Genomic DNA, 26,805 nt, shown 5'->3' on the forward strand with positions numbered 1-26,805 from the left:
TGTTTTGATTCTTGCTTCACAACATGACTAATGTGGAAATGTTTAGTATGATTGTACATGCATAGCCTATATCAGATTGCATGCCATCTTGGGGAGAGGAGAGGGGAGGAAGCAGGGGAAAATCAGAACTCAAAATCTTATAAAAGTGAATGCTGAAAACTAAAAAGAAAGATTAAAAAAAATAAAAATAAAGAGGGCAACTTAGATCAGTCATATCTCATTCTTTTTCCAGTCTGTGCTGCCCCCTTGATCTACTATTACCTTCCACTAGGTGCCCTTGTTTCTTTCTTCCCTACCACCAACTTCCTGTTATGTACTGTCTTTCTCCATTAGAGTGTACACTCCTTAAAGGTAGGGATAGACTTTCCTTCTACTTGTATTTATATCCCAGAGCTCAGTATAATATCTGGCACACTGTGAGTATTTAATAAATGCTTGTTGTTGTATAATGCAAACTTGTATATTCCAGTATTTCTTAAGTAGAAGAACTGAAGTATCTGCTAATGCAAGAAGTGTTTCTAGAAATGCCTAGTTGTTAATGTTCTCTTTCTCAATGAATCAACAAACATTTATCAAGTGCCCATCATTTGACAGGCACTGTAAATATAAGGTCTTTAGGGGAGGAACTGCCTAGCATTTAGGGTCATAAGGAAAGGCTTTGTGTAGAAGGGTAGTGCTTCAGTTGCATCTTGTAGGAAATACAAGCAATAAGGGACTACATTCCAAGCACAAGGGATGACAGTGAATTTACTCATTTGTGTATATATTGTATTCTCCAGTAAAACAGAAGCCTGAGAAAAAGGACTTATTAAATATTTACTGATTTCAGGTAAGCTTGTTTTACAAATGTTTGAAATCATACTTGGAAGACAGTCTCTAGTGGATTTTACCAGGGATTCCTCCTTGGACGTAATTTTTTTTTCAATGATTTAGATGAAGGCATGCTTTATCAAATTTTTATACAGCACAAATGTGGGAAAGAAAGCTAATGTTTAGGATGATGGGAGCACAAATAAAATAGTGGAGGTCTTTGAGGTTATAACGTACTGGCTGAAGAAGCCAGGGATCTTTACCTACAGAAAGAAGATTTATGGGAAAATAAAAGCAGTCTTCAAGAATCTGAAAGGCAGTGCAGTCGATACAGCACTGGCCCGGGATTCAAGAGGACCTGAGTTCAAATGCAGACTCAGACACATAACACTTACTAACTGTGTGACCCTGGGCAAGTCACTTAACCCCACTGCCTAGCCCCCCCTGCAAAAAAAAAAATCTGAAAGGCTGTTATGTGGAAGAGGGATAAGACTTTGTTCTGCTGAGCCCAAAGGGCAGAACTAGAATCGATGTCTGAAAGCTGAAGATAGGTAGATTTCAACTTAATTCAAGGAAAAACTTCCTAATAATTATCGGAATGCAAAAGCTAGTGGGCTACCTACAGAGGTAGGGGGTTTCCCCTAATTTGAGGTCTAATTTAAGTGAAGACTTGAAAGGAGCCTTCTTAAAGATGTAGTTGTGGGGATCCTTGGTCTCTGAAGTCACTTCAAACTCTGAGATTCTTTTACTGAGAAAATGTTATACTGAATATAGAATGGGTCAAAACGAATTTCTGCGAAGAGCTTTAAAACTAAAATGTATGTGTCAAACATGCACCAACTTAATTCAAAAAGTGTGTTTCTGGATTTTCTTTTAAAAAATGCATTATTCTAAAGCTTAGAGAAATATTTAGATGATTCATTTTTGAAGCCTACTTTCTCTTTTAATATAGAAAATAAAAAATGATTTTGAATAGCACTTTGAAGACCACTGATTCTAGCTTTTACTGCAATTAGGTAATTTTGAAAGTCAGTCTAAAAGGTGAAGGCTGCTGATTTATAATACATCATTATTTTGGAATACTTCTCCAGGCTTCAACAAAAACAAAGCAGCAATCTGAATTCTAATCTGTGTTTTCTCCCCCAGGGAGGGGGGACAACGACTAAATTTTTCGACTTACCTCACAAGCTGCCTGGCTGTTATTGAATTGCTTGGTTAGTAGTTCAATCCACTGAAGCATTGTGGGCTAAATAATAGATAAAAAGATGTTAGCCAAGTCATATTCATTACTACATAACAATATTCTCCAAAAGAAATGATACTAATGAATGGCATAAGTTCATGAAAGAAAGTACATACCTTTTCCTTTGAGTGAATAAATGTCTCTAGGACAAAAGAAGTACTTAGCTGAAAGAAAAGGTATAAGTAAGCCAGGAGTTAACTGAATAATTATTTTAATATAACTGGTCTTGAAATTGCTCAAGGCTTAAATGTTACCTTTGCCGTCATTAGGGACACAGCTTTTGGATCAGGCAACGTACTTGGAATACTACTACATAACTGCCACATGAACCTAGAATTATAAAGCAACAATTCAACTTCCTTACCAAATAAGATACAAAGAAGTGTTTATTGAATAATCCAATACTGACCTTTGAAAAAAACTTACCCAAAATATGTGTGCTCAAAAATGTTCTTGTCTTGAAGAAATTGCATGTTATCATGCCAAATCCACTGAAGAAAAAATGCTAACATCAGATACAAGAAAGCAATTTACTTCATTATACTTTACCACTTTATAAGGTTAAACAATAGTCCTAAAAATACCCACCCAACTATCCTAGTTGATTTTTTTAGGTTTTATGTAATATCAAATAAATGACTAAATCTCTCCTAAGAATGATAATGCACATTGCATATTATTTAAATACACTTAAAAACATCAGAGCAGCAGAGGACTTAGTATATATCTCAAGAAAAGCTCAAAAAGCCTTTTGTGACAAATCTATTTATTTGGTATAAATAAGATACAAAATCTGGCAAATTAAACAATTCACTAAAAGGAAAAGAGGATTATCTTCATCATCTCTCTCAACTGCCGACAGAATAAATTTACTGCGGATTTTGAGTTTTAAGGTTTTTTGTTTGTATTATGTACCATAAGAGCTTCCCCAATAAAAATTTTAGAAAGCCTTTTTATCAAGCAATTTTGCCATTTAATAAACTCTAGTTGCTTTTTCACTCTTCTATTGCCCGAATCTAATCTTACAATCTCAAAATATACAAATGAGGAAAACAAAACGTTACTTTAAGCATTCTTAAAGTATTACAATTTATTAGTGCATATTATGCAAAATGCAATATCCAGAGAAGGACTAGATTTTTCATCCTGCTTTAAAAAGGATAGTCACAGAATTGAATATAAAACTACCATATTCTTTCACCTGCAAAGTTCATTTAAAAATGCAAGTAACCAACAGGGCAAGGTCTAGACCTAATTTTGCATGATGAACCAATCTATCCCAAGTATTATTACCACTACACTTCTAATCTTCAATCTCTCCTTACCTACTAGCCTACAAACACGTCCATGTTTTCCCTCACCCTTAAGAAATAAAAATAAAAACCAAAACAAAAAACAAAAAAGAAAAACAAACTGGCCTTTCTTGATCACTTTGCAGTATTTGACCCTTTGAACTGCTCTATCTTCCTCCTGGATACTCTTCTCTGGGTTTTCTAACACTTTGTTCTCTTCATCCTCTCCTTATCTGATTGTTCCTTCTCGATCTCCATTAATAAATCATCCATTTCATGCCCCGTAAGTGTGAGTGTACTCCAAGCCTCCGACCTGGATCCTGTTCCTCTCTATACTCTTTCCAAGACTTCATCAGCATCAAGGAGTTCAACTGTCATCTATACCAAGGTTTATAAATCCAGTCCTAATTTCTCTCCTGAGCCCCAGTCCTATATCATTAACTCTATACAGGATTTTGCCAAATGAATATCCACTATATATTTCTGACTCAATGTCAAAAAGAGAATTTATTATCTTATATTACCAAATCCACCTCTTATCCAAACTTTCTTATTTCAAAAGTAAAACCATGCTCCTAGTCACAAAGGTTTAGAATCTCAGAATCTTGCTCAATTCCACATTTTCCCTTATCTTCCTCCCTCACTTCAATCAATTACAACATAATTCCATCTCTACAACATCTCATATCTTTCTCCTTCTGTCTTATGGCTACCACCCTAGTTCTGTCTCTCATCATCACCTGCCTGGACTGTTGCAAAAGCCTCTTAATTGGCCCCTTTGATTCAAGTCTCTTCCCTCTCCAATTCAACTCCTACTCAGCTGCCAAAAAGCATAAGTCTGACCATGTCTGTCATTTGTCAGCTCAAAACTAAAATGGTTCTCCCCATTAAGATCTAGATTCAAAAGAAATTCTTCTTTTTAATATTTAAAGCCCTTTGCAACCTTGCTCCAAGCTACTCTTCCAACTTAATAATTGCATTATTCTACATGTAATCTACAATCCATTCAAGTTGGCCTCCTTGCTATTTCTCACATGACATTCTAACTCCCATCTCCATGTTTTTGTGCAGGCTTTCTCTTACAATCTCTAGATTCCTTCAAAGCTCAGCTCAAGTGCCACCTCTAAATATAAGGCTTTTTCTGATCCTAAAGGTCCTACTGATTCTCCTATAAAGTACTACCTCAAATCAAGTCAACAAGAATTTATTAAATTCCTACAATGTGTCTGGCACTGTGCTAAGTGCTAGGGATTTTTAAAAAAAAGGCCCCTGCTTTCAAGAGCTCACCATCTAATATGGGAGACAATAAGCAAACAACTATGTATGAACAAGATATAACGAAGAATAAATTGGAGATAATCAACAAAGGGAAGGCACTAGCCTTAGAGCTGGGAAAGGCTTCTTACAGAAGTGGGGAAAGGGAAGTGGATGTGTATAAGTATTTATATAGTACCTATTATGTGCTAGGCACTACAGTAAGCACTTCACAAATTGTCTGATCGGAAGCTGGACTTACGTGTTATATAACTAGTTAGTATGCCAGAATCTTGTTGGTTATTGGCATTAACCAGACAAATTCTTCCACCAACTAAGAATGGCCATGCACTATCACCTACAGAATTTAAAAAGAGTTCTGAATATGTTGATCCTTTCTGTGTTCATATATTCATATGTTTACATGTTGTGGGGGCAGCCAGGTGGCACAGTGTATAGAGCTCCAGCCCTGGAGTCAGCAGGACCTGAGTTCAAATCTGGCCTCAGACACATGACACTTACTAGCCGTGTGACCCTGGGCAAGTTACTTTACCCCGACTGCCTCAGTAAAAGGCAAAAAAAAAATGTACATGTTATTTTCCCAGAAGAATCTAAGTTTTGGTCAAAGACTTCTTAATTTTTGTCTTTGTATCATCAGAATGCAGTACAGTGTCTGACACACAGGAGATGCTTAATAAATGTTTGATGACTGATTCCATTGATCAGTCCACTCCCTTTCCTCTTTCTTAGCACCCTATCTCTTTTCCCTTGTCATAAAATGGTTCATCAGTTAAACCTGCCGACATCCACAAATATTTTGTAGGTCAGGCAAGAGGTTTTTGACACTGGTCAAAAAACAAATCTTGTACCATAAACAATATGCTTTTCATAACTATGTAACTATGACTGGTACAAAATTAAAACAATTCATACCTCTAGCAATTCTGATGAAACATCAAATTTGAGGTCTTTACCATTTTCTTCTTCTAGTTCCATCCGCTTATAAAACAGCATGTATGCACTGTGTGTCTTCACAAAAAAGAAATTTTTAACATACAATAAATATAAAAGTAGATGCAAAGAAGACATGAAAAATTTTTAAATGTCAAATTATCAAATGTACAATAAATAATTACCTTTTCAAAGGAGAAATCCATAAATTTATCTGTAACGGAATCATAGGTCTTGGTCTGTTTAAGAAAAATTAAATTATTTTTTTTCTTTCTTGAGACAGGTGGGTGAAAAATAATACTTATATTCAGGAAAATAGCTATTTTGAAAGCTAAAATAACAACATAAAATGATTTATATTATATACCAAATAATTTTTAATTGTCATACTTATCAATATTCTAATTAGCCAACAAAATTTGCCAATATGTACCAATGTCAACTCTCTCTTCCTTCTTTACGCATTTTACAACAGTGATTTCCTATCTATCAGTAACAAATAAAACACAAGACAACTATAAAAATAAAGCAAAAAGTAAATGGAGGGGGAAAGAGGCAAAGATGACATTTTATTTAAGTACTCTCTCTAATTTTCAAGAGGCTGACTAAAATTTGTGCATTTAAGATTTGGGTTTATTTTCATGACTATGACAGACACATGAAAATTAAAGAAAAAAGTGGGAGGGGTGGGAGGAGGGGGAGAAGGAAGACAGAGTTTTTCCTTTGGATTTCCTAAGCTAGAAGTTAATGATGAATTTTTCGGATAACAACAGTTCTTTCTACCCAGTACCACCTTAACGTCACATAGTCTCACCAAATTTTTATACAGCAAAATAAGAAAATATGAAAGGCTTAGTTTAACATCAGAATTAACAGTAGGAAACAGTAATGATCGAAACAGTAGTGGTCAAAACAGAAGAGGCAATAAGCTACCAGAGAGAATTACAAGTGACATAGTAAGACAATAAGGAAGAAAAAAACAAGTACTAAGGAAAGAGAATAGAAAAAGCTAATAGAGATCATTATGAACAGAAAGTTGTAGCTGCGAAAAACTTTAGGATGACATGAATAAGAACTTAAGATAGTTTAGCAGTGTCTGGAGATGGGAAGCTTATGGAAGACTTACAGAAGAGCTGAGAACTGGTGGTTAAGGGATAAGACAGTTTATTTGAGGGATTTCTATCTAGTAGTGAGTTGAGAATTCTAAAATTCTATCCCATGTTTGGCATGAAGAGAAGGCTAAATACCTAGGAGATAGCGACATGGAAGTTATAGTGATAGGGAAGTTGTGTAAGTAGGGGGACAAAGATGCAAATTATAATAATGGTGAGATTACCCAAGGAGGATGCAGTGAGTTAAGAAAGAGACTCAGGCCAAAAGGGGACCAGGTACTAAAACCATACCTAAATTAATTTTCCCCCCATTTATCTATTTTATTATATCTTTATTGGTTGATAGGCAGGTATCTAAAAGCTGAGGAGTGGCACTCTCTTCTAGTGACTCTACTTTTGCCCTCAAATCCTGTTTTGGAAAAGATGTGGGGGTTCTATTCCTGAATCTGCCACTAATTAGTTGCCTATCTGCAAGTCACTTAATATAGTGCAGCCACAACTATTTTACTTGCTCTGCTTTTTTCAGGAGCAGTACTGCATGCAGGTCACTTGCGCATTAGGAAGAAATTAATTTTGGAAACATCCCAAGCATGGCAGATAAGACTTCTCTTGCTTTCTGCCTAAAGCAAGATAGTTAAAAATGTTGTGGTTAGTTACACAGCACCTAATTGCTTATTTGACTGACTGATGATAATTCCACCTTTTAAAAGGTAAACGAGGCAATGACATACACTATTCTGAACCTTATACTCACCAATAACGAGAAATTGTTTACCAATATGGAAACAATAGGAATCTTGGCTGAAAATGAGTACAGTTAAGATCCTGATTAATGTGAATAAATGTAAGCAATTACTACATTTTACATTATTTTAACTCTGACTACTGAGAATTTTAATACATGTGAAATACTTCAGGAATTCATTAGTGCATTAATGAGGACCCATCTGTACTTAGTTTTACAGCTGATGACAAAAAGAGCAAGGAAAGGTCAGGAATAGTTTGAAATCCACTTTATATTTTAAATGAGCAGATTTACAATAAAGAATTAGTAGGATCCCATGGATTAACAAGTTCTATATGGAAGTCAACCCAGGAAGTATGAGAAACGGTTAAGAACCAAATTCTGAAGACACAAAGAAAAATAATTCCATTGAAAAGAAAAAGGAGTTGTTTAAAGAAAGTGATATGGATATATAAGGAATTGGTCACCACATAAGATTTTATAAAAGTGTGGCATGATTCAGTAAATGTTAAGGAGTATTCAAGTTCAGAACAAGCTATGGTTCATGAAGTTTTAAGAATATGTGTTGGGGCAGCTAGATGGTGCAGTGGAGAGAGCACCGGCCCTGGATTTGGAAGGACCTGAGTTCGAATCCAGCCTCAGACACATAACATTTACTAGCTATGTGACCCTAGGCAAGTCACTTAACCCCACTGCCTAGCCAAAAAGAAAAAAGAATATGTATTGTAAAAAAGAGAATCCAAGAAGTTACAGGACCACAGTCGAAGTTGGTAAGGGATAAGAGAAAGGTGGGACTACTCAATTCTTAGTTTACTTCTTTTTTTTTTTGGGGGGGGGCCCAAGATCATATTCTATAAGCTAAAAAAGACAGAGCACAAATGGAAAAGAGGGAGCTGAAACCTGAGATAAATGAGGGAATATAAAAGAGTACCTAGATTCCTCTGATGACCTCAAATTAGCAAGCTCAGATAAATGATATTAAATAGTTGAACTTGTAAATAACAGTTCAGGTTGTACTAAACATACCCTCTTTCACTCTCAGATATTTGTCTAACAGCAATGATTACTCAATGCTTGGATAAATAGAGAGTGTTAAGATTTAAAACAAAACATTTATAAAATAAAGTCTGAAAGGTTATTAGAGTATTATTACTAGTACAGTATAAACAACATCCCAAGACACTGTAAGCATCAAAACATAACTGCAAGTCTTCCAACTTAAGTAATTATATTAATCTTAAGTACTTTTATTTCAACTAGAAAAGATAATTTCTGTTTATAATCTTTGTGTCATCTCACTTCACAGAATCTATCTATACTATTTCTTTGATCCTTAAGATATACTATTTTGTTACAATTCCTGTATTGTCATTTAAATATGGGTAAATGTCTTCTAAATTGGATGATAAGCATACTAAGGGGAATGATAGTGTGTTATACTTTTTTATAGCCCTACAGTGGTGTGTACACAATAGACTTTCAATAAATGTGAGTGGAATGAATGAATTAGAAGCAGTTAAAAGAAAAAGTAAAATGGTCATTGTCATTGTCATCATCATCATCATCATCATCATCATCATATCAATCACCACGTTCTTCTCCTTTCTTTTTATTATTTTATTTCCCCAAGAAGCTGAGACAATTTATTTTTTGCCCTGGGCAGTTTTCATTTTTAATTTCTTGAAATATAGCTCTGTAAAACAGGCTTTTAAAAAAAGCCCATTGTGTTTTTAATGAAGTTACCAGACTATGCCTTTAAACCTAAATCATTCTGGCTTTCATAGAATGGCCAATAAGAGCCCTAGCCCAAGCCTCTGTGGCTCATTGTTTAGATTTTGATGGCTGGAATGAGAGTAAATAGCAACCGTTTCCTGTTCAGGCCAGAAATCTGAGGGTCTTCCTCTCTCAGACTGATATAGTGGTGAGGGAAAATTTGGCCATCTTTTATTTCAATTCTTACCTAGCCCTTAGTCATTGAATAGGTATACCTCAGACACAACTGAGACCTGGAAAAGACCTTAATTTAGAAAGGCCAAGATCAACCACTGCATTCTGGACCACTGCCAGCCATCTTGACCTTTGTCAAGATGGACTCTGATGATTCTGGAGAAAACAGCAAGGCTCATGACTTTGTGAAGCTCTGCCTCATTCAAATCCAATTCAAAAGCAAGTCGAGACATGACTCTTGTGATGGCATTGGTCCTCAAGAACGAAGGACAAACAACAATAAGAAAATTGTCCTCCTGTTTTATGTATTAATGCAAAATGCTTATAGTTATGCAATAACATATAAATCACTAATAACTTCCAAAAGAAACTTACTGTCATTTCCCCACCAAAACATTCAGAAGCAAGTTGAGCAGAATCAAAAGGTTTTACTTCAGCATCATTAAAGAGATACCTAAAGGCAAGCAAATAGTATTTTCCAATTATAGTTACCACATTCAAAAATGGGTTGAGTTTTCTATATTTAAAACATCCTATTACATCTGTTTGAACAATGTTATGGAGCAACATATCGAATACAGACAAAACTGGCTATTTAAACAAGATAATCTCCATCCAAACTTCCCTAGTTCTACAGATGTATCTCTTTCTTATTCCTCATGAGAACTGAAAACCTGATAGATCCATACCTGATAGATTTCAATACATGGAAATTAGTAACAAGATGGATCATCATAAAAAAAAAAGGGGGGGAAGGACAACTTTTATTCACATATCAAATCTCAAGAGAGGCCTCCTAGATACTTAAAAAAATTTTATCATACAATAGGATCACCAATATTGTGATTTTAAAAGATAGTCTAAAGAGACATAAATGATTAAATCATAGATTTCTTAAGGACAAGGACATATCAACTTACTTTACCTTTGCAGCTTTAGAACATAGTACTTACATACACATTAGGCACTTAATAAATATTTGTAAAATCATATTGAATCAGACACATAAATTAAACCTGATAACTAAAGAGGTAAAAATACTTAGAATAAATGGCACTGCCAATTACATATTTCAGTAGTCATCTGTCCAACTCCACTGAAGTCCAATGACTCATTGAGCATGAAGAAAAAGTTCTCAAAACTGGTGTGCAACATGTCCTATACCAAGCAGTAACAGTTTAGAAGTACAGGCCTGATAACAGACTAGCCATGGCAGTTCATGAAACTGTAAATTAAGGCATGGAAACATGGGTGGGAGGAATACTCACACTGATTAAATTACAGATACAAAAATGTCAAATTCTCCAAAGTTCTAAACTGCTAATTCTATTTCCTCTCTTCATTTTATAATGGTATTGCTACATGGAAAACTTGAAGAAAACACATAATCTAATTTAAGTCAGTCAGCAAGCATTTAAGTCCTTACTATGTCTCAGGTACCATGTTAAATACTAGAGATCAAAAGAAAGAGAAAAACTACCACAGGAAATAATTTGAAGGTTATAGAATATAAATTTTAGCAACATAAATATAACTGAAATATCAAAACATTAATTTTATAATGCTCTCAACTCACCATTTGTTGTTCTTATAAGCATGGGGATTCACTATATCCCTAATGAAGCTGTAATAGTGACCACCATCAGCTGTTCCTGTATGAACTGTCACTCCAATCAAATCATACTCATAGCTCTCAGTTTCTTTTCCAAGATCAACTTCCTCCTTAAAACCTGAAATCATTCACATAATAAAAAGGTAATTCACTCCTTTAAGCTTTAGTGTATTTTAATCATGTATATCACTGATACCAATTTATAAAATGATACCTTTGGTATTCTATAAAATTTAATACATAAGTTATAAGTACTTTGTTCAAATGGACACGTTTTTGTAATTTACTAAATACCTATAACCTCATCAATGTTATTTTTATATAAAGCAAGGTTTTTGCTTAAAAGCATGCTTTTATGTTGCTATTAAAACAAATTTGTTATCATATGGCTGTTACATAATAAATTCTAAAAGAACATACAAATGTTTAATTTTTTAAAAAATCTAGTTAACACTCATTTTTTTAGGTAACATAAAATGGGCACACTTCCTCTAGTCTTGGAGGATATTAATGTGAACATGGTCGCAAGTGCCCTCATACACGTTAGCCTTAAAAGGAAAATGGAGTGCTTCACCAGTAGCATTAACATTGCTTGAGTCATCAAAAGCATTTACTGAAGCATTTACACATTGTACATTAGGTACTTTGTGGAGATATATGCAAATGAAAAAAGAAAATATCATTCTTTCCAACAATAAGCTTACAAGCTAACAGGAAACTTGGGTATTTCAAACACTGGGGAAAGAATTTCAACAGATTGACAAAACTGGACAGGAAATTGGCAAAAATAGGTTGAAAGCACATAATAAATGCAAAATAAATTCCAGCTGGATCAAAAGCTAACTACATGTGTGTGTGTGTGTGTGTGTGTGTGTGCGTGCGCGCACGCGCGCATGCACGTATGCACATGGGAGCAGTTACATGGTACAGAGGGTAAAGTGCTGGCTGTGGAGTTAGGACAACTCAAGTTCTTATTAGCAGTGTGACCCTGGGCAAGCCATTTAACTCTGTTTGCTTCAGTTTCTTCATCTGTCAAATGAACTGGAGAAGGAAATGTCAAAACCACTCCAGTACCTTTGTTGAGAAAACCCCTAATGAGGTCATAAAGAGTGGGACACAACTGAAAAAAAAAACAAAAAACGACTGAACAATTACTTTATGTGCATGTGTATATATGAGTGTTTATAAAAGAAAAAAACTAAAAAAAATAGAAATTGGAAAAAAAGTTTACAGTAAAATATATCTGAAAAATACCATTACATACACTATCTATAAGGAAATGATACAAGTTTATTACAAGTAATGACAAAAACAAAAATAAAAGAACTGATAACTTATACAATTATAAACAGTGATATGGAAAAATGGTCAATCTCGCTAATACTTTGAGAAATCTCCTCATTAAAAATGAATAAAATAAAAAACCCAATACTCATGGGGCCATAGGGAAGGAGAGATACTAATATGTTGTAAGTTTTCTTGCTAATTGGTGGAATTTCTTTTAAGAGCAACACAAACTATGAAAAAAAAATCTCATAAAAATCATGAATTGTTGACTCAGTAAATCCACCTGTTGGGAATATACCCAACTATCTGTATAAAAATATTTATAGTTTTCTTATGTGTAATACTGAAAAATGAGATATAATGAAAATGTTCAAAGCCTAGAGGCAGAACAAATATATACACCAATTTAAGAGAAAACATCGATACAGTATTAGAAACAATAGAAAACATAACATGAAAAAGTGCAAAGAAATCAGAATTTTATGAAAAGCATATACATACTGTTACAGAGACTACAACAACAAAAAGAAACAAAGATCAGAAGTGGACAATGAGTTACTATTATTACTTATTTTTGAATGGCAACATAATTCAATTTTTTTTTAAATTTGGCTAGTCACTGGGGTTTTAAGTGACTTGCCCAGGATCACATTGCTAGTAAGTGTCTTGAGGCCGGATTTGGACTCAGGTCCTCCTGAATCCAGAGCCAGTGTTCTATCCATTGCGCCACCTAGCTGCCCCCGTATAATTCAATTTGAGGGATTTGGATGTGATGGTAAATGGAAGGCTGGCACCTAGTATTCAGAAAATGTTGGCAGTAGTCACAGTTCAGGGACTAACCATCACTAGACAGCCTCTCCTTCTCTGAAATCCACTCAATCAAAATTTTCTGCCCAAATGAAATTATGGTAGCTGTAGCATACCAATTCCTCCTTTCTTAAGGAGTTCAGCATCTGACTTATGATCTTCATCCCGTTAACTCTTGTCCTTAGAGACACAGATACTGACACAGATACTTCCTCCAACTCCTTAAATTCCTCAACCTCATCCACTGGACTTCAGTCACACAATATATCTCACTATGACCTATGTAACAGGGAGTGTTCTACTTCCCTAACTTCGATATTTCTCTATTTGACCATAATTATCTATCATTACACTTCCTGTTTTCTCACCACTCCTAAACACCTATTTTCTCCATCCTTACCGAGATTCTCCAATCCTCAATACTCTCTCAGGCAATTACCTGTGTTCTGACCTCACTCTCTTTCCTCTCGAATCTCAACCCAAAAGTTAGTCACTTCAACTCTACACTGTCCTTTGCACTTGAATTTTTTGACCCTTGACTTACTGCGTTCATTCTTGCAAAATCTCAGCATTGGATTAATTTCACTATCTGCCACTCTCTAGCAGTCTCACAGCCTTGCTGAAAGTATATTACAAAATATGTTATCTAACTTTAACTGGGCCCTCACCATAGCAAAAACAGTACTTTTATTCCTCCCTAAATGATTCCCCAACCCATCTTCCACAAAAGCGATTACAATTTGTTTCCATCTTTGTGCCTCACACAACTCTCTCAACTCTTTGGCTGAGAGACTGTCTCTTAACTTGTTGAGAAAACTGAGTCAGTTTTCCATCATTCCTTGCTTCTCAAAAACCCTTGAAATTATCTCCCCATCAGCTTTCCAAGAGGCTTTAACAAAAAGTAGCGGATGGCTTTTTTCCTCAACAAGGCCATATCCCCATCCATCTTCTCTAATACCTTGCATTCTCAATCATTCTCCCTTTCTTCCTTGCCTATATAATGGTTTCCTGACTACTGTCTCCAAACATGCTCAAATCTTGTCAATTCTTAAAAAACCTTCATTAGACCGCTACCAACTCTTTCAGCTTTCCTTTTATAGCTCTCTTCTCTTTCCCAGCCAAACTCACTGAAAACCATCTACAGCCACTTCTTCTGCTTCCTGTCCTTTTACTCATTTGCTTTTGTAATATCAGCCAACCTTATAATGCTCAACTAAAACTACTTAATTCAAAGTTAACGACTGATCTCCTAATTAACAGATGTAATGGTGTTGTATCTATCTTTATTGACCTATCTGCTGCAGCTGACACTGTTAACAGTACTTTCCTCTCTTGGTTTTCAGGACCCTACTTTCTCCTGGTTCTCCTCCTCTTTGTCTTTCACTGGCTCATCATCCATATCACACCTAATAACTCTGGGTATTCCTGAAGGTTCTGTCCTAGGGGCTCTTCTCTTTTCCCTCTACATTGTCTCTCCTGGTATCAGCACCCATGGATTTACTTAATATCTCTAGGTAGATGACTTCTAGAACTGTATAGATCCAATCCTAGTCTTTCCACTGATCTTCAGTTCCACATCAACAGTTGTATGTTGGATATTTCAAACTGATGTCCAAGAGACATCCCGAACACAACATGACCAAATCTGAACGGGTTGTTTCCCCCACTCAATCTTCAAACATTCCTCCAAATTTCCCAATATTTGTCAAATGGTCTTCCTTCTGGTCTCTCAGGCTTATAACCAAGGCATTATCCTTGATACCTCAGTCTCTTCCTAGTACTGTGCCTGATTAGTTGTAGGCACTAAATAAAAGCATATTTATTGATTTATGACAAGAACTTTCAATTCACATTCAACTTATAGTTTTTTTGAACACACAAATAACCTTTTTCTTCTTGAAAAGGAACTATCATTTTGCAATTGTCTAGTCTAGAATAAGCATGTAATTCTTAAGGAAAAACAATTTAAATATCAATTACCTTCTTTTCTGTCACACTTGCCCATGAGGAAATCTTCCGTATAAGGAGTCATATCCAAACGTAAAGGGAATGAAAAGTGTGTATTTACTTTCTCCTTCATCATGGTAACCATATTAAAAGTATATCTCATTGTATTGAAACTCAAGATGCGAGGTAATTTCTTAAAACATGCCCTAAAACAAAATTCCAAAATTAATGAGAGTATGTGTTAAAAAATATTCTTAAAAACATTTTCCAGCACTTTCATCTGGGATTCAAATTCCTTCTTTAATTATAGTCTACTTTCAATTTAATACAAGTAAAATTTACACAGTAATAAAACAAGACTTCCTAGATAATTCAGCATCTGACTCAGGTGTTACATAATTCTTGGTGACTTCAACATCTATATCTTTGCCTTCCTTAATACCACTGAGTACTCATTTCCAATGAAAATTAGATAGCCTAGGTATGTCCTAAACTTCCAAGCACAGCATTTTTAAATAGTAGTTTTTCCCACTCTCTGATTTGCCCTCTTCAACGTTGATAATTTGCTCATCCATTCTCAGTCAATTAGTCCTTTTACATAAATTATCTTTTCTTTCTGGCCTTCTGCCAATCCATGACCCTGCACCAACTGCACAGAATATTTTTCTACTCCTATTCTAAAACTGCAGAATCCTTGCTGCAAGAGAATGACTTAGAAATGTGTAAGCTCTAGCCTGCTACACACTTGTATTATTCAACTTGAATGGACCCTTTGAAGCAAATAAGGATTTCCTTCATTAATCATTTGATTCTCTAGTGCCATCCTTTAAAAGTAGCTATTACAAATCATCATTCTTCCTTTATTTCTCAAATTTTATCTTTGTCTTCAAAGCAGAAAGTTTCATTTCATGCTTTGTTGAAAGTTGAAGTCCACCTGACTTGAGCTCCTTCAGTAATCAATCACGACTTTCACATAAGTATCTCCTACAACTTTCCCTTCATCCTTCCATGCCACGTTAGAAGAGATACATATCTTCCTTACTAATTAATGAAAAAGACTACATGTGTCATGGTATGTGAAGAATTTGGTAAAAGTTTAAATCTGGTCAGTTATGATTATATCTACTGAAGGACCCTGATTTCACATTTATTCTCTCCTTTCTTCAGCATATTCAAAGTCTCATATTCCACTGGATCCTTAGTCTTCATCTTTAAACATGTTTCCCTATCCTGAGAGGTACTAATGATATTTTTCCTTTCACTCCCAAACACAGAAGAGGTCAATACTTCATGCCTCATTATTCCTTCCTTAACTCACTGTAATGTAGTTTCACAATCCTCCATTCTACAAAACTATATACAAAGGTCCCATAACTATTTTTTTTCATGTGCCTAGTACATAGTAGGTTCTTCATGAATACTTGATTGGATGCCAAATCCATGAGACTAATGAGATCATAGATTTAGAACAATCCAACCTAACCACCTTGTTTTACAGATGTGGAAGTTAAGGCCTACAGATGAAATGACGTTCCCAAGGTCACAGAGATACTAAGAAGCAGAAAAAGTATTTGAACCCAGGTGCTCCTACTCTTTCTACTGTGATATGCTGCTTACCTGTTTGTCTTTCCTTTTTGACCTCTGTGGGGCATTTGACTCTGAAAACCTTTCTTTAGTCAGATTTTGTAGCACTACACTACTTATCTAAATCCTGTCTTCTCTTTTATCTACAATTCCTTCTACGCCCTCCTTCCTGCCCCCAAATCAGGCATTTTCCCAGGGATTCCCAGTCCTCAGGTCCTATCACTCTCCACTTTCTTTCTCAGTAAGTTTCTCAGAAACTTACTTTACTTTTGGCTTCAATTATCATGTGCAAGAGCTAAAATTCCTCTTACACAACTCTGGTGCTAGAATGAAGATAGAGATCATCTAATCAAACCTTTTCATATTACAGATGAAGAAACTAAAGCCCAGGTAACTTATTTGGGTCTTAGCTTCTTCTTTCTGGAACCAATCACAGTGCCTAGAATATGGTAGGCTTTTTAACAGTTGATTATTAATCTGTAAAACTAGCATCTTGGACAAGATAACCTCTACGGTCCCTTCAACCTCTAAATATATGATCTTATGATCTTAACTTATACCATATAGATACTTAGTGACAGAGTATGAGCTACAACTTAGATTTCTGGATTCCTAATCCATTGCTCTTTTTTTGCTGCACCATATTGCCTCCAAATTACATCTCTAATGGAGCTGCCTATAGTCCTTTCATAATTTGCTCTACTCTACATCTTATTTCCCATTTTCTCCTCACTGCAATCAATAACTGTCCTCACTAGCTTATTACCTAACCCTCAAAGATGAGGCTCTCTCCTCTTACTAATGCTGCAGCTTTTGCCTGGAATGACCTTTTTCTTCCCATCCACATTTCACTCTTTCTTTACAGTTTAGCTAGAGTTCCAGTACAACAATTAAGCCCATATGAATCTCTCTTGTTTCTGAACAATCTCAGGATATACTGTCAATACCATTCATTTGGGCACTCTTCTGTAAATTATTATTCAAATGCTTTAGCTGTGTGTCTTATTTGTCCAGTTAGACTATAAATTCATTAAGAGCTTGAAGCATGTTTTGTATTTATTTTGATCCATATAGTGCCAAAGACAGTGCCAATCAAGTAACAGCTACTCAATAAATAATTGCTGAAGTGAATTGTGAGAAGAAAGTGTTAAAAAAACAAAGATAAAATTAGGATGGAAAACATTTACATCAAACTGCAGCAGTTAAACCTCAGTATGAAGGAAAGTCTTTGGAGCAACCATAACACAGGACAAATTAATCTCAGAAAAAAATATGATATAGATCACAGATTAAAGAAAATCCAAAATAAGGAATTTTTAATGTGTAAACAGGTATTATTTTATAGCAAAGCAATTTTGTTTTAAAGGGACAATAAAGATATTGTACATAATAAGAAAGCAACATAGTTTATTTAAATCACCAGGAATCAAGTATTTTAGCAAAAGGATAAAGAGTAGAAATGATGACAAATAAAACATAATTAATAAAAAAGAAGAGATTTAAAAACAGAATAAGCTTTAAAGAGCTGTATTAAAGAGCTCAGATTAAACATGAACTTGTTACTAAGAAAAAATATAGAAGGACAACGAATAATTTCTTTTGGAAAGAAATAAAGGATTAATATTGAAAACAAAAGGTGAAAGTAGGATTAACAGAAAAAGATACACCAGTTTATATAAGATGTTCCTTAAAAATGAGTTGATGAGTAAAGGTTCAAAGTAAATTGACTTTTCCCCATAATTCACTGATAACATCTATGAGTCCTTTAGCAGGTAGCTTTACAATTCATTTTTCCTTCTTTTCTATGTTGTTAATGACTTTGTAATGATCCCTGTTCAAAATGGCAAATTTCAAAATTTCACATGAGTTGGAAAAAAAAAATTCACAAAAAGGATGAGAAACTGAAGCTAGCAGTTCATCTGGAAAAGTTCTAGTGCCTTTAGTGGATGGCAAGTTCAACAATGAGATAATGGCAGCCAAGAAAGCTAATAGGATCTAAAGCAGCATTAACAGCAGCATAGGGTCAGACTAGGGTAAAATAATATAACCCTCTATTCTGTCCTGGTCAGACATCTGGATTCTCATTTTCTGAGAGATATATTTTAGACAGAAAATTAACGAACTGAATAGTGTCTATTGACAACTGGGATGGTGAAAGGCTTTAAGTTCATGTCACACAAGAATCAGTTGTAGGAATATTTAGCCTAGAGTTCAGACTATTTATAGGGGGAATATGAGAGAAGAAATAGGCTTGTGTTTGTTCCAAGAGGACAGAATGAGGAGTAAGTAATGGGTAGAAGTTAAGAGTCATATCCAATCAGTTGGCAAATTTTGCTGTTTTTATTTCTAAAATGTTTCACATAAGATTCCTTTCTCTCTACTCCAATAGCTATGATTTTAGTTATGACCTGAATGAGTAGTCTAGGGTATATTTACAACTCCTGCCTCAAATCTTTTCTACTCACTCTGTTCTGTTCTTCACACATTTGCCAAAGTGATTATATAGTTAGACAAAGATCTGATTGTGCCATTCTCTTGATTAGAAAACTGAAATGGCTCCTTATTGCCTCTAAGTTAAAATGTAAACCCTTCCAATTACCTTTTCAATCCCTTCAAAACCTGGTCCCAACCTATCTTTAGGGCCTCAAGGTACTTTAATTCCCTCTCCTATACTCCATGACATAGTTAAACTAAACTAGCCTTTTCTCTAGTCTTCACACATAGAACCCCATTTCTCATCACTTTTTTTTAATACACATTGTGCCCCAAACCTTTCTATCTATCCTAACCTCTACCTAACAGAATCCCTCTTCGTTCAATATGTAACTCAAATACCATCTTTTACATATAATCTTTACTGATTCTCTTAACTGCTACTGCCCTACCTCCCAAATTACTTTCTATTTATTCTCTTTATAATTATTCTGCACATACTTACATATGTATTTCTCATCCTCCATTAGAATGTAAGCTTGAGAGCAGAGATTGTTGCATTTCAGTCTCTACATGCAGTCTCAAGGACAGCTTCTGTCACACAGTTAAGCACTAATAAATGCTTATGCTTATTGAGGTAAATTTATGCTTAATTTAAGAAAACCTTTTTTTAAACCAACATAAACCAAAATGAAATGGAATCCCTCAAGAGGTAGTACATTATACCTCACTGGAGGTCTTCAAGTAAAAGCTGGATGAGTATTTTTTGGGAATTCAGAAGATAGGTGTGAGTTGAAGAAGTTAGTCTCCGAGATTCATTCCAATTATGAGTTCCTATAATACTATAAACATCAAAAAAAATTTTTAACTGATTTTTTCATAAATGTACCTTTTTTCAGCTCTTACTTTCTTTCCACAATGCGAACAAGTATACATGTTGTCACCTTCTAATGTATCTTTAATAGTTACTTCATCAAGAGATTCCTGTGCAAATAAATGATATAAATGACTGTATTATTATTCACAAAAATACACGTTAACTTTTTAATGTTCTAGAAAAGGCAACTTCCAAAGGGAAAAACTGGTAGACACCTGGAATTTTAAACTAGAATTTTCTTTTTATTTTTTCACTGCTTTGAGACTGGTGTTATAGAAATTATTGAATCTTCACAGGGGACAAAAAATACATTTTGATTGGGTAAAAAATTAACCATGTAGTCAAACCAAATTCCTACCACAAATATCAATAAAAGATCTCCATTAGTAAAATGTAAAGGGGTAATTATAAAATCGCACCTCTATCAAGACCAAAAAAAAAAAAGATTTTATTACAATTGAATATGCATGAAGAACAAGGCTTTAGTCCAGTGGACCACAGGTCCCAACAACTTCTCTTCTGAACCCTCTCCCTAGATACCTGGGATTTTCTATACCATCCTTCTTGGTCAAAGGATTAGGAAAGAGTGATGCTCCAAAGTAGCAGGCTAAGAAAGAAGGTGAAGAATTTAATTTCTAAAGCTATTCTTCCTTGCCCAATACTCCCAGCTCCAAAACCAGTCTTGTCCAAATCTCCAGGAGCAAGATATTGACAACCTCTCCTTCCACTTCCAGGGGACGTAAAGTTATTCTTTACCCTCAAACTTCCACCTCTCTCCTGAGGTGCTATGATAAAATACACAAAATGGCCTGAGCTTTCTTTCTTCTCTAAAATGTATATTTTACTCTTCAGTAAAGAAACGTTTCTTTATATGTTCTAAATGGACAAAGAAACAGTCTGAGTTTAAAAAAAGGGAAAAACATGGGAAAGGACTAGCTAGAAGCCATGGATAACCCTTGCTTGTTAAAAGTAAGAAAAACGGTTTTTTCAAGAGGGTAAAGGGGGTGGGAGGAGAAATGGAAGAGGAAGCAATTCCTTGGATATATGGAAGAAAAACCAAAGGGAATGCAAAGTGACCTAAGCCCCGATAGACAAAGATCCCGAGGGTTTTTACCCTGCACAAAGGAGACCCAGTCCCTACAACTCCTCTAAAAATCCAGCCTACTTCTCACCTCTTCTGAGTTGGTTCTCACTAGTAGCTTGGATCTAAAGGGAAACCTCACTCTTATTTCAAGTAGGTAGCCTTGAAGTCACCACTCCCTATGCAAGGATAGGGACAAAAATGTTTCTGAAATACGATGTGAGAATTGTGAGCATATTTTCCAATAGAAACACTCTTACACTGAGGAATTTTGTTCTGTGGTACTTTTAGTACAGTTCTGAATTAATATTGTGCACTGATTTAGGGATCTAAACACTAAGTATATTTCTATGGGAAAGGGAATTTTAAATAATAAACAACTAACTCACATAAACTCAGAACACAGCCTGCCTGAAAAGTTAAGGATTTTCTTCATACATTGACAGAGCTTAACAATTTCTTAAAACTGTGTCTGGCATCACTCACATAAATGTTCTTCATATCAGCCACCTGGCATCTCACAGTATAGAATTCTTCGGCAGTCTGACTGACATGTTCACAATCCTGACCAAGTAATAATAGTTAAAAAAAAAAGAGAGAGAGAGATCAGTAAGTTGTTCATAGGACCTAAATGAGAAATAAATATTAACTCTAGAAAAATGACAAAATACTTACCAATGAGACAACATTGTTTGTAATGACACCACCAAACAAACTTTTCACTGTATTTTTCTAGAAAATAAATGCAAAAAAATCAGTAATACGAATTTGAACAAATCTATACATTTCAAAGAACCCTACTACTATTCAGATATCTACCAGTTCTGGAGACATTTCTTCAATTTTTGTTATTAAATCAGTGAAGAATTCTGTCATGTCTTTTTGTTCACCAGTATTCAGTGGCTGTTTATCCATAGTATAAGTTTTGCAGAAAGGTCTAGGATTATAAGCTTTGCATTCACTTTCCTAAAAATAAAGAGAACATGAAATAAATATACATAAGGGACATACTATCTATAAACATATTACACAACATGCACACACTTACTTTTTTACCTTGTATTAGTCACAATTAACAATCGTAAAAATAAATCAAGCAATAAACATAAAGGAAATCTTACACTTTTCTCTATAGAAGGCAAAGGAGCTCAGAAACCATGTAATACAACCATTATTTAAAGCAGACAACCCCTCTACAGTATTACTGACAGGTATTCATCCAGACTCTGCTTAAAAAAGGTCCACCAAGGGGGAAGACATTACCTCTCCAAATGGGCAATTTCACATGAGACCTGTTTTATTCTTAGGTTGTTTTTCCGCCCATTAAGCCAATATTTGACCATGTAAAGTATCTACTACTGCTGCTAGTGTTATTCTCTGGTACTGTCTTTTTTTGGTGAGATATCATCTCATATAATCGTTACACCAACCCTATGAGATGGGTGCTATTATTGTCTCCACAGGTAATAAACGTCAGAATTAGGACTTGAACCCAATCCCTCTACTACCAAGGACATCTCCCAACGTCCTTCCAGACAGGAACACAATATCTTCCAAATGTCACCAGTGCAGAGCAAAAAGGAATTAAAATTTCTATTATTCAAAACACTAGGCACTATGACATAGTGGAAGAAGCACTACCCCTGGGTCAGAAGAGGAGGGTCTGAATTTCAGCTCTGCCACCTACCAGCCATATGATAAAGCAAGCTGCCAAACTCAGTTTCCCATATGTGAAACAAGGGTAACAACTTCATGTGTCATGATGATCCAGTAAGATAATGTATAAATCACTCTAGAAGTCTTAAACTATTACACAAATGTAAGCTATGATTATTATTGAAATCATCAAAACACTTGCATATTAACTGCTACCTGGCCATCCTTCCCCTACCTTTTATATCCTGTTAAATTTAATAAAAGCAGTTAGGTGGTGTAGTAGATAGAGAGCTGGGCCTGACATAAGGAAGACCTGAGTTCAAAATCTGGCCTCAAACACTTACTAGTTGTGTGATCCTGAGAAAGTAATTTAACCACAGCTTCCACATCTATAATGTAGGGAAGATAACAATACCTACATCCCAGGCTTGTTGTGAGGATTGAATCAGATTATCTATAAAGCACTTTGCAGATAGCAGGTGCTTAATAAATGCCTGTTCCCTTTTTCCATTCAGATTCTATCCTTCAACATGTTAGTAATTTCTTTCATCTTTAATCTAAATATTCTGGATTAAATTTCATAGGCAGTTGAGTGTAGGCAGCTATTTAGACACCAGAAGTGTGAAGATGAAAGTAATGGTATTGAAATAAGAAGAGAGATCTCTAAGAATGAAGGCATAAAAGGTAATGGTGATGGTAACAGAAAGATAATGCAAGAAATTAAGGGCTATTCTCTAAAAAGAATCAGATTGGATGGGTAATGAGGGAGAAGTCAGAAATCAGCTCAACTACAAATAAGTGAATGAGAGACTAGTGGTATAGATGACAGAACTAAGAGAGCTAGTCTGAATGAAGGGGAATGATGAGTTCAATTTTAGACATACTGATTTTGAGGTAAGAGAGCGACACTTCATTAGTTCCATAGTGGTGATTTTTGAGACTTACCATTAAATAGGTAAACATTTTCTGAAGTTCCAGAAGAGTAGTCTTATGCTTTATATCTTCTGAATACTAGAAAACAAAATGAGAATTAACTTTTTGTTGATCAACACCATAAAATTCTTACCTAAAAAGCTAATAAACAGAAGAGCTTTGATTTGCTCAGTATGGGAACTCCCTCCCAGCACATTATTACCTCTCATACCTAAAATGTATCAGTGACAACTACAGAGAGTACTTTTTAGATGGAGAAGGTATCAGAGGAGTTGCATTTCTGTGCCAGATACTATATATAATCTGTCTAATTTTCTAAAGCCATGAAAGTGGGGGGGGGGGGAACCCATTTCTAGATTAGACCCATTCCTGTTTAGAATATACAGATTAAAATAACAAAAGATAAGGGTATCACAATGTTAAAAAAAATCCACACACTTTCTGAGTGGTGATCTTAACTCTTAATATTTTCATAAATGTACATGTTTGGTTTATTTTCAAGAGAAGCTACACAGTGATATCTCAGTGATAGTGATTACTTTTACATCAATTTGTATTCCCTTCCCTGTACTTTTTAAAACATTTAACTACAAAGATAGTATTATTCTTTAATTGGCCATACATTTGCTTCTCCATCATCTCTAATTTTCAATCTTTTAATCTATTGATGCCCTAGTACTTACAATTCTGCCCAGATTTTCTAACTTTTAAGAAAAAAAATTCTTTACCCTGCAATTTGCCTATTTATTTCTTCCCTTTAACTGACAAACTGTGTTTAAAAGCTGTCTATAGTTGCTGCTTTCATTTTTCACCTCCTATTTAACTCTGATGTCCATTTTGACAGATTCCATGTTGAGGCAAAAAAAAAAAAAAAGAAAAACACAAAAAAACCCCATACATACCTTTGCAGTAAAAATGGCTTGTCTAGCCTCAGGTATCATATAGAGTTGCTGAATAGTGGAAGCCAAATAACAAGTGGCTCCAAGATTAGTTAGGCCAACAAATCTACACTCTGCTCGAACATCATCATGAGGCCAATAATCCCACTTGTAAGGGGCATGGGACGCTGGGCAGGAGCAGAAATTACAAAATAATCTAAATTAGGTTAAAAACTTGGAATAAAACAGCATACCATAACACTGTCCTAATACCAGTGTGGAACTCTTTTAATTATTTACCTATCGCATATAAAATATTCTTTCATGTTTGACAATCGTTAAAATGAGATAAAATGGTACATGATGCAAAAGGCAACATTTTTAATATATTGAAATGTTAATAGCTTGATTTTTACCTAATACCTTTAATATACATACACCAAGCACTATAAAGAAGATGTGTCATTCTCCTCCACAGATCTATTATTAGCTGTAGTAGATGGGAATTTTTTCTTAACACTCTCACTTATGTAAGCAACTCTACTCATTTGGACAATAACTCTAAAAATTAAACATAAGCAAACATACTTACATTGCATATGTTGGGCCATTACCCAGTTGTGTAGAAGCCTATAGTTCTCAACTGACCCTTTTACCATTTCTACTAACAAATCATAAGCAGCAGCTCTTGAAGAATGAGATTTGCACTTTGGCTGTTGTCGATCTTTTAAACTTGGAAGCAAGAAGAGCAAATTGAAGATGTCTCTTAGAAACTCCTGGAGGGGGGAGGAGAGAAGAAATTCACAGAGTGGGTATGCTAACAAAACAGATCTTATTTAATAAACAAACAGTCATTTCAAAGAATCGGTTTTTAAATATTTTAAATATTAAAATTTCTTAATGCTTGGCTTACAACTAAAATGAAAAAGTCTACTTTTTCTGTAGACTAAAATAAAACTATGAAAAGCTTACAGTAAAAGGACCCGCCTGTACAAAAATATTTATAGCAGCTCTTTTTGTGGCAAAGAATTAGAAATTGAAGGGATGTCCATCAATTGAGGAATAGCTAAACAAATGGTGGCAAATAAACATAATGGAATATTATTATGCTATAAGAAATGATGAGTAGGCAAGATTTCAGAAAAACCTGGAAAGACTTGAATGAACTGATGCTGAATAAAGTCAGCAGAACCAGGAGAACATTGTACACAATAACAGCTACATTGTGGGATGACTAATATTGATAAACTTAACTCTTCCCCAGCAATACAAGGATCTAAGACATCTCCAAAGGCCTTGTGATGGAAAACGCTACCCACATCCAAAGACAGAACTATGGAGTTTGAATGCAGATCGAGGCATACTATTTGCTCTTTTATTTTCTTCTGCTTTTTTTTGTTTCATCTTTCTTGTGGTTCTCCTATTGGTTCTAATTCTTCCTTACAACACGACTAATGTGAAAATATATTTGTAGGAATGTATATTTAGAGCCTACATCAGATTCCATGCCGTCCTGGGGAGGGAGGTGGTGAAGGAGAGAAAGAAAAATTTAAACTCAAAAGCATATGGAAGTAATTGTTGATAAATCAAAATAAATTAATTAAAAAGAAAAAAAAAGGAAAAGCTTAAAGTACACTCCCATTATTTTATATACATTTTTCAACCTGGAATTCAGGACTCTCCACAATTTGAATTTACCCTATTTTTCTAGCCAAATAATTAGCATTGTTCTCCTTTATGGAACCTATGATCCTGCTCTCATCTGCTTCCAGGTATTTGTACAAGTTATCCTTGAAGTCTGAAAGGTACTCTTTTCCTTTACCTCTACTTCTCAGAATCCTTATTGGCAGCTAGGTGGCTCCAGTTTATAGATACAGATAACAGCCTTGAGCCTTCAGTCAGGATGAACTGAGATCAAATCAAGCATCAATTAATTTTAATTGTTTCTTGAACTGTGGGAAGTAGGACCCATTTCCAGACAGAAATCTGATAGACTAAGAGTGCAGAGTAAAGCCTAATTTCTTTTCTTTCTCTCTTTTTTTTTTTAAAGGGTGAACATGACAGATGGGTGATATGGGAACCTGCTTTACATGATTTGTAATGGGTACTATTTTTCTTGCCTTCTCGATGGGTGGAGAAAGAAAGAGAATTTTTAAGTGAAAATAAAAGGGGGAAAAATGAAATCTATAAACGCTACTAAATAAAATTATAAGTAGATCTTTCACTTTTGGAAAGAAATGTACAATCTAGATAATCTCTTGAGGTCCCTGTTTATTCTAAATCTATGATACTAACTACAGGGAAAATATGCCTAAAGGGAATGAGTGAATTAATAAGAAGCAAATACTTTTGAGGA

General features: G+C 34.9%; 1 protein-coding gene across 4 annotated transcripts in view; it reads right to left on the reverse strand.

Moving 5' to 3' along the window:
* Window positions 1-26,805, reverse strand: part of USP34 (ubiquitin specific peptidase 34) — a 313,170-nt gene that overhangs the window by 63,150 nt on the left and 223,215 nt on the right. For all 4 annotated transcript variants that reach the window (XM_078149535.1, XM_020985492.2, XM_020985490.2 and 1 more), the window contains 16 exons: window positions 25,042-25,225; window positions 24,474-24,637; window positions 23,584-23,649; window positions 21,802-21,948; window positions 21,658-21,714; window positions 21,469-21,546; window positions 19,914-20,008; window positions 15,041-15,213; window positions 10,931-11,084; window positions 9,730-9,808; window positions 5,736-5,789; window positions 5,533-5,628; window positions 2,480-2,544; window positions 2,308-2,383; window positions 2,170-2,217; window positions 1,991-2,056 (listed from right to left, as the gene is read on the reverse strand). In XM_078149535.1, the coding sequence (XP_078005661.1) occupies window positions 1,991-2,056; window positions 2,170-2,217; window positions 2,308-2,383; window positions 2,480-2,544; window positions 5,533-5,628; window positions 5,736-5,789; window positions 9,730-9,808; window positions 10,931-11,084; window positions 15,041-15,213; window positions 19,914-20,008; window positions 21,469-21,546; window positions 21,658-21,714; window positions 21,802-21,948; window positions 23,584-23,649; window positions 24,474-24,637; window positions 25,042-25,225 (1,602 nt within the window). The remainder of the gene's footprint in view (window positions 1-1,990; window positions 2,057-2,169; window positions 2,218-2,307; window positions 2,384-2,479; window positions 2,545-5,532; window positions 5,629-5,735; window positions 5,790-9,729; window positions 9,809-10,930; window positions 11,085-15,040; window positions 15,214-19,913; window positions 20,009-21,468; window positions 21,547-21,657; window positions 21,715-21,801; window positions 21,949-23,583; window positions 23,650-24,473; window positions 24,638-25,041; window positions 25,226-26,805) is intronic.

Source organism: Phascolarctos cinereus, unplaced genomic scaffold, assembly GCF_003287225.1.
Source record: "Phascolarctos cinereus isolate Bilbo 61053 unplaced genomic scaffold, phaCin_HiC Scaffold_2;HRSCAF=192, whole genome shotgun sequence".
Classification (NCBI taxonomy): Eukaryota; Metazoa; Chordata; class Mammalia; order Diprotodontia; family Phascolarctidae; genus Phascolarctos; species Phascolarctos cinereus.